This window comes from Amborella trichopoda, chromosome 13, assembly GCF_054954075.1.
Source record: "Amborella trichopoda isolate Santa Cruz 75 chromosome 13, AtrichopodaSantaCruz75HAP2 v2.0, whole genome shotgun sequence".
NCBI classification, from domain to species: Eukaryota; Viridiplantae; Streptophyta; class Magnoliopsida; order Amborellales; family Amborellaceae; genus Amborella; species Amborella trichopoda.
In genome coordinates, this window is record NC_142348.1 from 46,220,645 (window position 1) to 46,238,320 (window position 17,676).

Here is a 17,676-nt window from a genome sequence, read left to right on the forward strand (position 1 = left end):
TTTGAGAAGATAGAGAGAAAACAAGAGCGTAGGGGCATTTTCATCTAAAACTACTTTGAAAACAAGAGCGTAGGGGCATTTTCGTCTAAAACTACTTTGTAAAAGCATGTTTGGGGGCCCATGAGAAAAATAAAGTCATTTGGTAATAGAGCCAATTCAGAAAGGGGCTTTGTTGTGTAGCAACTTCACATTACGGGAGAATATGTGAGTTCCCTATGATATCATATATCGTAATCAATGTTGACAAAAAAAAAAAAAGATATGTGGGGTGGATCCCCCACGCACCGATCCCGATCCGGATCAGGGATCCGACAAAACCAAAAAGCTAAGATAGCATGCAATGCATGTCATAACCAAAAAGATTGCAACATTGTATTGGTTTTAGCTTGTGGGTGATTACCGAAAGGTCAAGGTTTGATCCCTAGAACATCTGTGTTTTTTTAAAAAAAAAAGTTATTTATATTAAAGAAAGGGGCACATCCCAGGGTTCAAACTTCGGACATTTCATTTGAGGCCCATGCTAACCACTAACACTCACTTAATTTTTAAGTAAAATCAATTCATATAACAAATTATTTACTATAAAAGACTGATTCAGCCCAAGAACCAGAATGGTCTTGGACGATTCCCAATCACCGATTTTTTAATCACTGATCAGAATATATTATATACATTAGGGTATGTTTGACAAAACTGAATTTTTATCTTTGAATTTTTGAAAATATGAATAAAAGGCACAACTAGCTTTCCACATTTTTTAATTACTTATTATCTTGATATAAGTTTTATTATCTCTATTTGACTATCGACCCCTATTTCAAAAATTTTATTGAGTTTGATAAAACCTGCATTTACATGAACTAAATTTCTGAGGCGTTTCATTTAACAACTCTCTAGCCGTGGCCATGTTACCAAGCATGTCTACTCAATAAGTTTAGAATCTTGGTTTCTTATAGCCATTTTAATAATGGTTGTCAAGCACGTTGGAGGTTAAGGGACACCAAAAGCATGTGGGATCATCCTCGTATGGCCAATAACCATACAAGTATTACCAATGGTGTTAGGTTTGATTGATAATGGAGCAGTGCTGTGAAGAAAAGAACAATTAATAGCATGCTTTGCATACATATTTAACCTGCAAATTGGCTATATGGGCAGTGATGATAGAATCTGGAGTACGGACCGTAACAGCTTCACATGAAATAGGTCTACTGGAATATCGCGACCTCGCTCTTCCAGTTTCTTTCGGCATCTTCAAGCCTTAGAAATCTTCACTTGATATCTCCCTTTATCCTATCACTCACCATCTTCTTGAAAAGAGGAGAAAGCAGGGTTTGGGAAAGAGAAAGGTTGGTACACAATGCATTTCTTGTAGAGAGAGAGACCCCACTTGAGATAGGGCGAAAGGTGTTGTGTTTTTGGGATCCATACCCTCATCTTTTCTCCTCTTCTTCCTCTAGGTTCACACAATTTGGAGAGAAGGGGTTGGGAGGTCAAGACCAGAGAGAGAGAGATGACAATGGTGAGATAAAGGTCACCAAAGACATGGAGACGACAATGGGAATGTCAAGAGAGAGATTGTTGGGAAGGAGGCTGGGGGATAAAGAAGTAGAGAGGGTGTAGACAAATATTAGAATGGAGAAATGGAATGCCCCCTGATACATTATATTCTGAATTTTAAAGGATATGATTTGATTATATCAAATGGGGTTCATGAACTTCTCAGATCTAAAATATATTTGATTATATAATATCCAAAGATATAAGGATATTAGGGTGCTATCAAATAGACCCTTACATATATGTTCAGTATAAAATAGGGTGAAATTAGAAGAAATCTCAATAACTAAACAAACAAACGACTTTTTTTTTTTTTACTATATACACATGCACCACAAGATTTCAATAGTAAGGGAGTCCCAGAAAAAATAAATAAAGGGGGAAATATCAATGAAATGGTTAAACCGGCATTATATAATCTGAATTTTAAAGGATATGATTTAATTATATCAAACGGGGCTCATAAACTTCTCAGATCTAAAATATATTTGATTCTATAATATCCAAAGATATAAGGATATTAGGGTGCTATAAAATAGACCCTTACATATATATGTTCATTATAAAATAGGGTGAAATTAGAAGAAATCTCAATAACTAAACAAACAAACGACTTTTTTTTTTTACTATATACACATGCACCATAGGATTTCAATAGTAAGGGAGTCCCAGAAAAAATACATAAAGGGGGAGATATCAATGAAATGGTTAAACCACATCAAAAAAACAATATAGTGGTTAAATCAACTAATTGGCCAATAAAGTGGTCTCTTTTTAAAATCATTTCACTTAGGAACCTCCTCAATTATTTTGTTAGAAATGCCTATCTACCTCTATCCTAGGTTTGGAACTCCAGACAAGTGAGGGCATTATTAGAAAATTCCCAACTACATTTGTCCTAAGCTTGTAATCCTGGACAAGTAAGGGCATATTGGTAATAAGGCCACTTATGCTACTCAAGCCAAATGACCTAAATACCCTTATTTGTCTCGGTTCCAAACTCGACACATGTTTTTTTCATTAAAAAATTTTGTTTCAAGTTTAGAACCCAAAACAAGTAGGGTTATTTATATATCAAGGCTCGAGTGACTTAAGTGGAGCTAAATTACCAAAATGCCCCCCCTATTGTGCTTACCAAAACCGGAAAAAAATTTTTTAATGAAAACACGTTATGGGTTTGGAACTCAGAACCAGTAATGGTATTTAGGTAATTTGGCCCAAGTGATTTGTCATATACCAAAATGTCCTTACTTGAACAAGAGCAACTTGAGCATCTTCTCCCGAAAGTCATGTGGGGTACCTAAAGTAACCATTTTGTTGGTAAATTTGTTGATTTAACCACCTCATTGGTTTTTTGCATGGTTTAACCATTATAAAGACATTTTCCCAAAATATAATTGGGATAGTAGGGCTATGACAAGAATGGGAACAGAATTTAAACTTGGAAAAGTATTTTATCCTTAAACCACCAAAATCTATCAATGGTATTCATCAACGCTGAGATCTATCTCTGGTCTCATATCAATATAAGGCATAAAGCACAGAAAGTATGCATATTCATATGGATATTAAAGACCTACTAAAGCATACCCAGATTCAAGAACATCAGGGAGCCAAAAATATTAACATTAAAAGCATCGTAATAAAGATAGAATTTGTAAAGGGATAAAGAGAAAAACAATATGCACCATCAGAGCCAATGAGAAAGTTTAACCATCAATAATCAAACCTGGACACACATTTGCTCACATGGAAACTGAATAGAGTTGAGAAAACAGCGCTAACAGAAAATCAAGTTTCAGGAATACTATTAAAAGAACGACAGCTTCCACAGAATAACTGGTACAACAAATAAACTACAGAATGCCATTGCCCTGGTTGATCTATGCATGAAACTATGATCATGACACTTACGTGGGAACACGCAGAACTGATTTCCCTATATCAAAATTCCATAAAAGTTCCTCGTATTAAAATTATGTGGTTTACAATTTTGTTTCCAAAACATTAATTAGTCTCTCATAAAAAAATACTAATACTTGTAACATTGTATTCTTGTAACATTGTATTCTTGTACATGCGATGTTACAAAATAATCCAATTGTAAAGTGAAAAATACTCGAAGTGACCCGACCAGCACAACTTTGTAGAAGATATACAAACTGCATAATGAAGCATCAGGAAACAAGAAATGGTGATCAAATTCCGAAAACTTACTCATAAGGAGCATTGCAAATATCTTTGTATCTGTCAGATAGAAAAGTAATCATGTGCACTTTCTCTAACCAATTTGGATCATTCACCGCGAATATCAATTTGACAACACCTAAGTCAAAAAAATTGACAGGTCACTAGCTTTCTCACAACACAATTAACATGGAACTAGAAGCAGGGAAGCAAACAACGGATAATAACTGACAGAACAGCTCTGCAACTAATAACATTCAAACGGCATAAATAAAATCCATTATTCACCTTAAGCTATTAAAAGAACAGAAATACAAAATACACCAACAGAAGCATTCCACTTATTACTATCAAACTGCAAATGAAATACAATTATTTAACTAGCCTCAACAGCAACCAAGAGAAAAAGAAAACACACCACCAGAAGCATCCCATACACTCTCCCCATCCGTCATAGCTGTGGGGCTTAAGTGAAGTCTGAGCCAAGTAGCTGAAACCTGACAAACCAACATGTAAGAAATGAAATTTCCACTATTCAATCCATCCAAGGGTTTCTCATTCTAACCAAAAAAGAAAAACAAAATTCTAACTCAGAAACAAAATTCTATAGAACAAATCCAAGTCACACAGGACAATACGGGACAGTGTAACCTACACTTTCGACCCAGTTATACTCAATTGAGAAAATATCAAGAAGCCCCCATTTCCAGCTAAGAGTTGCATCATTTCCATTAGCAAAAGGAACCTCAAGTTTAATACACTCAGAAAAGAAAGTCAACCGTGGATCTTGGTAGTGTCTCTTCCCACAAAACACAAAATCAGATGTAAAGGCAACCTCTGAACATTCAGTCCCCTGTCAATTACACCAGGAAGACCAGTCAAGGCACAGAATAACCAAAATTTAATCAAGAAAATAATCAATAAGCCACAGACAAATTATCAACTATAGAAAAGCATGTGTTACATTCTAGCTTAGGGAAACAAAAGAGAAGTTAGAAATTGCAAATAACAACATTGGGCTCCAAATGTATGGAACACCAGAATAGGGGAAGAATACATGCCAAGAAGTAGAAAAAGTTGCCGTTGTTCATTTCATAGTACATTGTCGATGGTTTTTTGTTTCAAGAACCAAAATACTTCAGCAAATGGATCAAATTAAAATTGAAAGGGATTTCTGTAATTTGCAGTTCTATGACAGCAACTGATCCATCTCTGAGTGATCAGTAAACCCAATATACATCTGCCGATGCATTCAAAACAGAAAGGTGAAGAAACTAACCAACGAGATTTTCGAGGGTTACAGCAAAGCGAACAACAACAATTGAAATGGAGAATTCTAAAAACGCAAGAATAAGCTACAGCCTAAAACCATGTACAGTGGGATTTCCTCGCTTGGGTCTTAGAGCGTACAGGGTTCGGTGGCAATGGAGAAACAGGATTTCAGGGTGCATTGGGTCCCGGCACCTCTCAGTACTTGTTAATGGGTGGGAATGGATAACCTGGCTCCCAGCACCTCTCAGAACTTATTAATGGCGTCCCCCCAGGATTCTTCCCTTCGATTAGGGGTCTCCACCAAGGCACCTCCCCTCTCCCCTATTCCCTATGCCATGGTGCAGGAAATCTTCTGCAAGTCCATTTCCAACCTCTACAGCCAAAACCTTTTTTTAGGCTTCCCCTCTTCTAGCAGTGGCTCCATAATATCCCACCTCCAGTATGTTGATGATACCCTGGTTTTTTGCAACAGGGAACATCAGCAAGTGGACAACCTTCACTTGTTTCTTAGGTCGTTCGATATGTCTATAGGGTTCTAAGATAAATCTGACCGAGAATAAATGATGGGCTGTGAGTTTGTCATGATGTCAAACAAGCTGGGGTGCCAGATTGAATCCCTAACCAAACAAGACCTCAATTTGCCACTACGTATAAATGAGGAAGGCACAATCCAGTGCAATGGTCAAAAAGTCACAGAGGAGGTTGAGAACGTGGAAAACTAGATTCTTATCACTAGGGGGCAGGATTCTTTATCAAAGCCAAAATGTCTATCTTCAGGTTACCTATGTCTATTCTTGAAAGACTAGAGCACCTATTGAAAGATTTCCTATGGTCTGGCTCTGAGGGAACACAAAAAATTTATTCACGAGTTGAAAACTGCTTTGTAAACCTAAGAGGAATGGCAGGTTAGGAATCAACATAAAAATTAAAACAAAAACCCTCAATGAGTGCAATCCTGCCCTTCTTTGTAAGTCGTAGCAGCAACTTGCAGTTAATAAGGTCATCCGTGAAAGGAGGTTATTCAGGGAAAACTTCGGCTAGATAAGTTGGGTTGGTTATCTAAGGGTCAGACAAATGCTCAAGCCTCACCACCTGGAGGAGCATAGCCACTGCTCAAAGAGTATTTATATGTAGAACTTAATTCGTGACAAAATCAGGGGAACAAATTAGATAGTGTGAGGCCTATGGGCAAGGGACAGCATGTAGACACATGTTTCCTAGCTGATTGATTCACCTCAATGACACAATAGCACAATCTTATGTAAAGCTTGGGGGAGTGCTTTGGCCACCGAGTTTTAGAAAAAACCTTCATGATTATGGAGATCCAGGACATGACAGTGCTTTTGGAGCTACTCAATAAAATCAAGAGCAAATTACGTACAAACACTTTTGAGGGGGTCAATTACCAAACGGACAGGGCAGTCATGCCCGAAATTACGAGCATCACCCCCTCCCCTGCGCGGCAATTTTTCCCTAAGTTACCCTCTTGTCCGGCAATTCAAATACCGGACAGGGAGAGAGCTAATTTTAAAAGAAAAAGAGCTGTCCGGCATTTCAATTGCCGTACAGCTTTACCCCCAATGACCACCGCCCTTTCTCTCCATAGAGAGACAACTCTACTCTTCTCTCAGAACGAGGCACCCTCATTTCACAAAAAGACCTCCTTTCTCTGCTCCCTGCAAATGGCCTCTCCCTCTAACCAAAACCCAACCAGCCATTCCAACAAAATCAGCACCAACAAAAATTCTCCCTCTTCTTCTCCCTCCTCTTCTCACTCTAGCAAAAGTAGTGAGAGAAACAGTAGTGGAGAAGGCAAGAGAAAGTGCAAAGGCAAAGGAGCGACCAGACAAACCTTGCTCACTGCAACCCTTCTTATTAACGATCTAGTCTTCATAAGCCCTATGCTACAACAAACCTCGCTCACCGGTGACTTTTCCAGCAGAGTGTTCACCGGAAATTAACCTCCTCAGCAACTTTCCGGCAACTTTCAATTGCCTTGAAGCCACATGGGGTACTTTTCTGCAATAAGTAGTGTTTATTCCAAGGCCTCTGCAACTTTTTCCGTGAAAGGAACCAGACAAGAAGGCTATGTGTCTTTCCTCTGCAACTTATTTGGCCATTAAAGAAGATCTCAATTCTTAATACAACTTGAGTGAAACTCTATTTTTGAGCTTTATTCAAAGTGAACAAGTAAATCCTAGCTTCTATCTAGGCCTTTGCAATACTTTCCAGAGAAAAAAACCCTAATCTCGTTAACCCAATTCTTTTCCCCAACTCGTAGAAAACCAGCCACTAATTCTAGTTTCTTTCCATTCCTCTCTCCAAATTTTATCCAAAAATAGCTGAAAAACACCGTGGACCCATGCCCTTCGTCAAGATCCTCGTCCAAAACCTAGCCCTCAAAATCCCAACCTCCAATCGAAAAAAACCATTGCTTCTACGAACAACTAAAAAACTTAAATGAGGAAAGTTGTCCGGCAATTGAAATGCCGGACAGCTTTTTTACTTCAAAAATTAGCACTCCCTCTATCCGATATTTGAATTTCCGGACCAGAGGGCAACTTAGGAAAAAAAAATACTGCACAGAAGGTGATGCTCATAATTTCGGGCAAATGACTGCCCATTTGATAATTGACTCCCCCCAAAAGTGTCCATACGTAATTTGCTCTAAAATCAATTCATCCTGGAGGTGAGCATGGACAAAATACTTTGAGGCCCACTCTCCTTGGGTATTTTCTTGGCTTCCCATATGTGCAACAAGTTGAATTACACCTATTTTCGAACTCCGACATCTAACAAGGCTTGGAGCGCCCCCCCGCCAACTCTGACATCTAACAAGGTTTGGAGCACACCCCCCCCCCCCCTCCCCCCCCCAACACCCCAATAGATCCAGGCTTTCAATTGGCTAGACATATCTAAGAAAGATCTCACCGTAGACCAGATGAAGAGGAAAGGTATCCCGTTACCCAACCAAAACATTGTGTAAAGAAGAGAAGGAAATAATGGACCACTTGTTCATCCTGGCCCTATTGCTGCCTAGGTATGGCTGTTGTCTTGTTTCTCTTTGAATGGGAGTGAGTGTGACCAGAAAATGTCTGGCAACTATTCTCACTCTATTTCAGTGAGCCGCTTTTCTAACTTCCGTTCGGTTCTTCTAGCTTGAGCTAACTCATGAATCTTTGCAAGCATTGGGTGAGGACCAGATTAAAGACATTGTTATCTTTGGGGCCGAGCAAAGGATTTGTTGGTTGGTCTACATTGGATTTTATAGAAAACTAGGGCATCACCAAGGCACAAGGCTTATGGATGTTCCGAGATACAATAAGTGGTCGCCACCAGTGCTTTAAAATGCGGGATGTGGCCCAATGCGTTGGGGGAGCCGATGCGGCAATGAGGCTCGATGCGGTCCAGATGCGGGTGCATCACCCTGATGCGGCCAATAAATATTAAAAAAAACTCTAAAAAATCTAAAAACATAATTAATGCATGGAAAAAATATGGAGATAATTTATTTGATAGCAAGTATTTAATTTATTCATTAACTCCAAAAGTATCAGTTGTCAGGATTCTGTATCCACTAACCCCTGATAGATCATAGAAGACATTAGAAAGTAGAACCTAGAAACTTGAAACTAGCTACATAAATCATTCAACCATAATCACAAATTTCCAACCACAATCTTCAACGTTACAAAATACAAACTAAAAGTCTATGAAGATTAAAGAGTAACTATGTATCCACTATCCCTTGACAGATCATGAAGATCTGTTGTTAAAACTTTGCTAGAATCTCCTCAAATCAACACCCAAAAAAACAAAATCAACAACCAAAGATCAACCAAGACGAAAATCTAAGAATTTCAAAAAAATAAATTTCAGCCACTTTTTTTTTTGATCAATTTAAAGGCCACGGATGTGGCTGCTTTTGGTAGTTTGGGGGGGGTTATCGAAAACCCTTTCCCCCCTGTTTCAGGGATTAAAAAGTCAAAAATACCCCTTCTCGAGTGGCTTTTTCTCACATCACTCACTGGCCAATATGCGCCCCATGCGAGCTATGCAGGATGTGGCAGCATATGCGGAGGGATGCATGGCATATGCGAGCGCATCCCTCCAGAGCACATATGCGGCCTCATGCAATGTGGTTGCCGGAGCATAAGTGATAACGCATTATGCGGCCGCATTTTAAAACCATGGTCGCTCACAACCACCGGGAGCCATTTAACTCAACTTCTATGGGTGCTTTTTCAGCAACGCAAGGCCCTGCAAGAGTTCGAGGTATTTACAGAACCAATTTGGGTGACCTTTCACTTTCTTTCTCTGGTTCTATTAGGACAACTTACTCCACAAAGGCAGAGGCAGCCTCAAACTTTATAATTGTAGTTGGGGTCCCTCCATTGAGGTGCAAGGGGACTCATCGAAATATTATTAGGTAGGCCCCAACTAACACTACAACAGTGTTGGAGGACCTAAAACTATATGGTTGCCATTGGGGCCCCTCCATTGAAGGGAATGGAACTCAATGAATGTTATTAGGTGCACCTCAAGAGAAGCACCCATCCTTGGCATTTAGAATAGCTGTTTGAGTAAGTAATTACGAATCATAGCAATTACAGGTCTCTTTCAAGCATACATGGCATAAGGCAAATGTGGTTTCTGATGCCTTAGCAAAGGAAGGCGATGCTAGGATGGTTAGTTAATAAGCCTCAGATCATTACAACATCTTTTTATTCTTTCATACGTATTTTTATTTTTGCCCCCATTCAATTTTGAACAAATACTACTATTCTTTACTAAAAATACAAAATTCAATATTTCTCAAAAAAAGAAGAGCCAGCGAGAATGCTCACCTTATCACAATAACCACTCGAACAATGATCTGAAGTTGAAGGTTCCATGACTCCTGATATTAAAAGATGAAAATTGTTAAGGAAATTGTAATTCAAACTACTTACTCTTAAACAAGCAACAAGACATGCAAGAACCTAATTATCGAAAAGCATAAAAGCATCCAAGAACCTTCATCTCCCGAAAGATTGGAATCAGAAGTTGAAACAGAACTTTTCATTAAGCTTCCTTCACCATCTGAAGCCACATCAACCAAATTTTCCTGCAAAGATTCCAGAGAGACCTGACAACAAAGCACTCAAATAAGGAATAAGACTAGAAATAAGTTTCTCGGGAAAGTTAAGTACCTCTGCTTGTAGTGGTGTATCCTTCACTTGGTTGGGATACTTGCAAGGAACTTCAAGGCCTAAGAACTCCGATGGAAGAGAATCTGCTCGAGACATAAAGACTCCGGATTCGTAATTTCCTTGAATAGTATGTCTAGCTGCCTCGTTGATATCTTGAGAGGAAGTTACTAATATGTCCTTCAACCCGAGAGATGCTTCTTCACATGTACCATTCAATCCCGACTTGTTCACAGTATACAGTTCATGATTCTGATAGACAACTGAAGGACCAGACTTTTCACTAATACCAGTTGGCATGAAATCTAAGCAACATCCATCATGCACCCCTGCTTGTGGAGCATTGTTTGTTTTGGAAACTACCAAACAAACAAATACAAGAAAATTAGAGAGAGAAAAAAATGCAGACACAATATTATTGCAAGTGATCTTCAAATTCAAGCATGCAAATATGGTGGACATCAACAAAACAAAAAAGAATGGAAACATCGAGCACATAATGGAAAGAAACACTACTATTAATCACAGAAATACTACAGAACAAGTATTGAATACTTGAGGAAAGCCTTGGCAGAAAGTAAGGGGATGCACATCATATCCATCTAAGACAGAATAAGTACATGTATAATTGGCATAACAACCCAAGGGAAGACAACCGAAGTCCACAAATATCGAAAATAGCAATAATGAACTTCAGAAGGTACTCTATTAAAGCCCAAAATCTGCCCCATTAACATGTCAGATTGATAATATTCTGGGAGCGCAAGGTGCAAAACAACCATTTGTTTGACATGAAAAATAAATTAATGGACAAAGAATTGTATGACATAGAGGCCAATATGCTGGTCCATTTTAATTTTGCCTTAGACTAAAATACCAACTCCATCAAATCTTCAATGCATGGTGGTAAGTGACCTTTGCAGATCTTACACCACAAACACAATCAGTTGAGGATCACTCTACATTTATCAGAGATTATTCTACACTGCTGTTTCCAGACCAGAAATACCCCATGTCGTTCAAGCTGTAAACTAGTTTGCTCAATATCATAGAGCCACATGGTTGCAGCTCCAGAGGTTTATCAGATATATTCCCTCCATATAGAAAGTAGATTATTTGTGGTTATCCAATCAGACCGTCAGTTGATAGCTCTGTAGAATCAAATTAAGTTTATTCTCATGATACTCATCGACCTACCAAAAGATAAAGTGTTTTCGTGGGAGATAAGCTTATTATTTGTGCTTAAGAAACACGATGTGATTTCTAAGCTAAGGGTGTGATTGGGGAATACGAAAATCACCAGCTTCTGATGAGATTATGTAGCTTAGGATGTTGCTTTTGGATCTTGCCATTTCAAGTTACAATTCACGATCCACTGCATAGGGAGAATACCAGCGGCATCATTATTTCTTCCAATTTAGTTTTCCACGATAGAACCAGACATATTGAAATGGAGCATCACTTTCCGAGATAATTTGGCGAACAGTTACTTTTTCTCACCCTTATGTTCTTTCGAAGGATCAAATTTCCATTCATGTCTTCCCTGTCACTTATCCTATGCATGACTACTTAGTAAGCAAATTGTCACTTATTTATACACCGGGGTCATTAGGGAGGTGGTTATTAAGATTGCAGTCAAAACTTTCCTGAGTCAACCCAGAAACACTCAAGTTGACACGACCAAGTTAGCTGGTGAAGCCAGCCAATTACTTGGCCCACTTATTCTCAGCCAGGATTTTTAGCATTCCTTTTCCACCTGGCCTATTTGTCTTATGCATGCTACCCCCAAGTTCAATGTCACATGCTTTCCCATGCAAAATATAGAAATATTGTCATACTCTCCTCAATGGAAAGTAATTGTCTCATTTCCATTGCATTGTACCTTGGATTGCATATGAAATTTTATATTAAAGTAATGTAGGACACTATTCTCTTATACAAACCTTTTAGTACTTCTAAAAATTGTTATATCAGTTTCAATATATGAATACGCAAGGAATAAATAATAATTGGTGGGCACAATTTGAATTTTACAGGACCAATTGTGTATAATATTGAATAAGTTAGTTGTCATTTTATTATTTTCTCTCCACCTAATTCTCTCTCTTCGACAACACGGAGTTGCTAACAAATTGTATGAAACTCAATTGCTAAGAACATATACAAACCTGTGTCATTTGAAGGGGAAGACTGGAATACATCCATGAGCTCATTTCAACAATATTAGCTCACTTCCCAACAAATCCTAAAAAACATGTCCCTTAAACACATCCAGGGGACTTGTTTGACCGTGCACTTTGCACATACACTTTGTTGAAAACAATGAACAATTAAAAATAAATAGGAAAAAATAATTCTTTAGGAGATAGAAAATTTGTTGGATATCATCAGTTCATTTTAGATATAAACCTTTGAGTACTAAAAATTAATTTCTTTTATTTCAATTGTTCATTGGCTGCTAATGATAAGGGCACCTAAAGAAATTAGGGTAAAGTTTAAACATATCGCTCCTTCAAAAAAACCATGTTAAGGGCATCGGTGTATTTCAAAATTTTGCAAACACACATACAATATATTCATCATAACAATCAACTCCAAAAAAAAAAAAATCAATTTCCACCATATAAAAGGTCAAATTGAATTTCAATCCAACAATGACTTTAGACTGTCCATTTGGTACACATTGAGATATAGGTCTTTAAGAACTCAAAACCAATTTTTTCTTTTTTAAAATTATTCATCCAGTGATGAAACAACCATAAATAAAATTTGGAATAAAATGAGTCTACCTAAAGCCGAGATCTTACTGTCCCATCAAAATGGAGGGCCTACATTTATTGTCTTTAAATAAATACTTTTAAGGGTGCATTTCATAGTTATCCGAAGCGATTCGGAAACTGAATCAATTTAAGAATCGTCGATGGCTCGAAGATTCCTGTTTTCATAATCGACGTCCATACAAGAGGAATTGTGGGGCGAGATTCCTATTTTCAGGAATCGAGATTCAACAAAAATATAATCGACATCTCTACATAGATGGAATCAAGATTCCTAGCACTTTGGAATTGAGTTTCCGACCTAGTTGGAAGCGAAGATTCCTTCATTTATAGAATCAAAATTTTGACATCTTAGGAATCTAAAGAGAACTGAGAGGGAAAGAATACATGTCTAAATGTCAATCATTGACTAACATGCATGTTTACGTTATTTCTAACATCTTGGAGTTGCAATCTCTCCATTGGATCAATACAATGCATACTTAAAGAATTAAATGGAGAACTTGGACCACCACTTTGGTTTCTATTGGTAATTTCATACCAAAAAAGATGACTACACCTTGTAACATAGTATTGAGTGTCTAGGTAGAGCTCGAGTAGTTCGATACCTTGAAAACTTCTAAATAGCACTTCTCAAAAAAGAAGAGAATTTTGGTAAATGTGGAAACCAGTTTCAACAAGTATAGAATCGAGATTCACCAATTGCGGAATTGAGAATCAATATATATTGCAACGAGATTCTATAAGTGTTGGAATCTAGATTCCTAAAATAAGGAATCGGGATTCTAGACTTCACAGAAAAGGGTTCCATGAAGATTTTTAATCAGTATTTGCCAAATCAAGGTTTGGAATTGGAATCGCGACCTTCAGTGAGAGATTTGAGAAACTATAATGCATTTTTCTAAAAAAAAATAGAGATGGTTCGCTAAGATGGAAATGATGTATTTTAAATTTTGGGGTCAAAGAAAATGCCCCTAACAGTTTTTTTAAGGTGCAGTCTTATAAAATTACCATGAAACTGTTGCATAAAATCACTCCTCACACACACACACACACACATAAGAGACAAAATGAGGTGGCGAGCCAATTCAATGGTATTGGCCAAATGGCTCAAATTCAATTTGGGCGCATTCACCAAGTAGTGTATATGATCACTTCTCATTTTCTGATTTTTAACAAATCCTTCTGAGATGAAACTTGGAAGAGGTTCACTAGACTTAGGCCCCATAAAAAAATTTATATACAAACAAATAACAAAAATGCCCCAACCCCTATCAGTGCACGTGATCCATCTATAGTTGATATCACAGGGGTATTGTCAACATATATGTTTGTAAAGTGTTGTTGTAATTTGCACCAAGTCCCGCTAAAAAAAACCTCAGGAACCACCCAAGTCTTACCAGTTCGCAAGCATACAATATTATTTTTTCATAGACTTAACAGAGTCCTATTGAGACTCAGATGAGTCAGACCGGTTAGCTCGGGCTTAGTCTCTATTCAGTTCCCTACACGAATATGAGCTTCTTCTTTTTTCGAGAAACTGCACAAATACGAGCTTTAAACCATTGATTTTCGCAAAAGGGCAATCTATCTACTCATATCTAAACATAAGAGGTATCTTTATCATAATTGTCAATGATTACGAATAAAGTTTGAGCTCTTCCAGACATGCAAAAGAAGCTAAGGTCATAGCACTCAACAAAGTGATCATAGGATCATGCATCAATCAAACCAGCCAAGCCAATGCCTACAAATCTTAAATGTGTGATGAATCGTGAATAGCAATAACAACAACAGCAACAACGACCAGCAAGAGGTATGTGCAATGCACATTTTTGGTAAGTGTACTCTTTTTCCAAAAACAAATTCCTAAATGTTGAGATTACAAATTAGGTTTCTAGTCAAGTTATAATCTTCAAAATTTGTGAGAATACATGGAATGCATTCATCCATTATATCAATGCAAAATACAATTACAAAGCAAAGTTATACATGAGTGAAATAGAAATTTTTGCATAGATTTAAAATGGTATGAAAAAATCATAAGTGTGTGTCATAATGTCTAACAAAAAAGCATAAAGCAAAGTGAGGTTTTCATCCCATTAAAACTATTCTCATGAATATATCCCAATTACAAAAGTGAAAATTATGAACTTCAATTATGACGACTCCTATAATCTGCCCACATCCGCATAGGGTATAGAATATCTTAAGCTCCCACTTTGTAAGGCGCCTCAATAAGCACCCTACCCTAACGTCTAATCCCTCGCCATGGGATCCTAAAAAAGTTGAATGAAATTGGGTCACTACCCTTAATTGTGGCTTAACATATGTAGAATAGACCATAGCGACAATGTTTCAAATTACGGTAGGCGCTGGTAGGCCCCAAGGTTCACACCCAGGCCTGGGCACCCGCCTAGGTGGCATAGGCGGGATGCGCCTTTTTTGTGAATAAAGTGCCCCTAGGGTACATTTGGGGTTAGTTTTTACCCACGTTTTTTTCTTTAGAGCCCTTTGGGAGTATACTAAACCCCCAAGTCAAAAAAATTCGGAATCTAAGCACCAAATCTATTGATTTTGAGATCTCTATGAATTGGGAAAAAAAAATCTGACATTGCAAGAAAAATCTAGAATAGTGGTTTGGAACTCTTGTAAAGTTGTTGAAGACTTCGAGTCCATGTCATTATAGAATATGGAAAGTTGGAGACTCATACTGTAATACACTTTGGACTTTTTAAAAAAAATTCACTAATTTTTTTATGATTTGAAGTTTTGAACATGTTTATTCTTAGGATGCGATATGTTTGTATGAAAAAGGTGTTAGTTACAACACATAAATGCAAAAAATTGCAAAATTTACATAAATATACGCATGTATGTGCGTTTGGAACGAACATATATGCATCTATCTGCAGTTCTGCACAATTTTCACCACACGGCGTCGAAGGTTCTAGGCGCCCATTTAGGTGCTAGGCACCAAGCCGGCCACCTAGGGGCCACCTAGTGTCTTTTGAAACCTTGAATTAAGGACAATAATAACAACAAAAACATGAATTAGAAGAAGAAAAAAGATGCACAACAACAATAAAACAATAATAGATTTATAACACCTACTGACAACTTAAAGCTACAAACCAATAATATCTATTTTAACCAATTAATTACTTTATCCAACAAAAAATAGAACCTAGTTTGAGGGACATTTTGATTGCAAGGCTAAAATTTAGCGAAGAATGACCCAACTAATTTATCCTATATACGATGAATGGCTCAATTTATTCGCTTCCAGAAAACAAAATGCTTGAATCAGATACTGTTGAAAAGAAAATAATGCAAAAAAAAAAAAAATGGAAAGCTAAAAAAAAGAGTAAATTCAGAGGAAAAAGAAACTTACAACATTCTAGGAACTGGTACTTGGTGACACCAGATTCATCGACCTTAGGGTTATGATGAGAAGCGTATTTCCCCATGACTTTGATCGATTGCTGCTCTACAGCCTCGTCATTGAACTCGAAAACAGAGTAATCCTTCTCCAGAGATAGACCGCGCCTCTTCATGAATAGGGCATGGAATGCAATTAAGTGAGCGATTCCCGTAAATGGACAATAAAATCGTTAATCAACGCGAACCGGAACTGATTTGGTGCCAAAAGGGAAGAAATATGCCGATATTAGGGTTTACTACACCGGAGTTCGAGTCATATGCGTTGCAGAGAGGGTTTAGAGAGAAGCTTGGACCTGGTGAACTCTGGCGCTGTGGGAAACTCGAAACGAAACTTTCCCCTCGCATCACCTTTCTCCCTAATCTTTCTCTCTCATCAACTCTCTCTCTCTCTGTCTCTCAAATTCACGCTTCCATCACTCTCGAATCACACAATTCAACTTTACCTGTCCCGGCATAGTCCTGGTCTTCAATGACGTCTTAAAAAAAACGCCTTTTATATGTACCCTAATAAAGGAAAATTAGATCATTTGCTTTCAAGTTTCAAGATAACTCATATCCCTCCAATTTTAAATTCCTTCAAATTTTAAATTCAGTAGTTCAAAGTGTGATATTGACCGGAACTCAAAGTTCCAAAAAAAAGAATTGAACTCCATGACATATCAAGGCCCCGAGTCATCCAATTTAGACATAACACACCCCAACTCATTTAATTTGAAATATATTATATGTTAAATATGTTACTCGCGTAATACATTACATGCAACTAGATGGTTAATGTTTGAATAGTATTTAGATGCAACCTAGTAAATATATTATTATTGTTTGGCTAATGTCTTGAAGAAATATGAGAAATGCAGTATCAATAATTTACCCTCACTTGCCTATAACCTATTATTTCTTTCTTTTTTATCACAAAATTCTATTGAAATGCAGAATTAAAGTAATCATCCCACCATTCCAAAAATATTTTTTAATAATAACATTATCACTATTTAAAAATAATAATTTAATAATAACTTGTACCATTTTAAAATCATCGTCACAGCATTTCCTACTTATTTTGCATTCGTTTGGTACTTACATGGAATCACATGTCTTCTAACATGATTAGACTTTGGTTTCAACATGATAAGTCATCGGAATAATATAATTGAAATAACATATTTTTATTTTTATAAGCTTTGTTTTTATTTATTTTTTATAGAAGTCTTTCAAATGTCTCTATATAGTTTAAAATAAGCAATAAA

General features: G+C 37.2%; 1 protein-coding gene across 7 annotated transcripts in view; it reads right to left on the bottom strand.

The window, feature by feature from the left end:
* The window catches only part of LOC18442667 (putative ubiquitin-like-specific protease 2A), a 48,420-nt gene extending 31,579 nt beyond the window's left edge, over positions 1-16,841 (bottom strand). For 4 of the 7 annotated variants that reach the window (XR_016046791.1, XR_016046792.1, XM_088854823.1 and 1 more), the window contains exons 1-8: positions 16,723-16,841; positions 16,380-16,556; positions 10,212-10,567; positions 10,036-10,147; positions 9,867-9,919; positions 4,403-4,600; positions 4,166-4,244; positions 3,778-3,886 (exon numbers count right to left, since the gene is read on the bottom strand). Coding sequence is in view for 4 of the 7 variants with exons in the window: in XM_088854823.1 (XP_088710949.1) it covers positions 3,778-3,886; positions 4,166-4,244; positions 4,403-4,600; positions 9,867-9,919; positions 10,036-10,147; positions 10,212-10,567; positions 16,380-16,556; positions 16,723-16,774 (1,136 nt within the window). In the remaining 3 variants the exon portion in view is untranslated. Of the gene's footprint in view, positions 1-3,777; positions 3,887-4,165; positions 4,245-4,402; positions 4,601-9,866; positions 9,920-10,035; positions 10,148-10,211; positions 10,568-16,379; positions 16,680-16,722 lie in introns of those variants that run through there. The other 3 variants (XM_088854824.1, XM_088854822.1, XR_016046793.1) reach the window with 2 other exon arrangements.
* Positions 16,842-17,676: the final 835 nt, after the last annotated feature.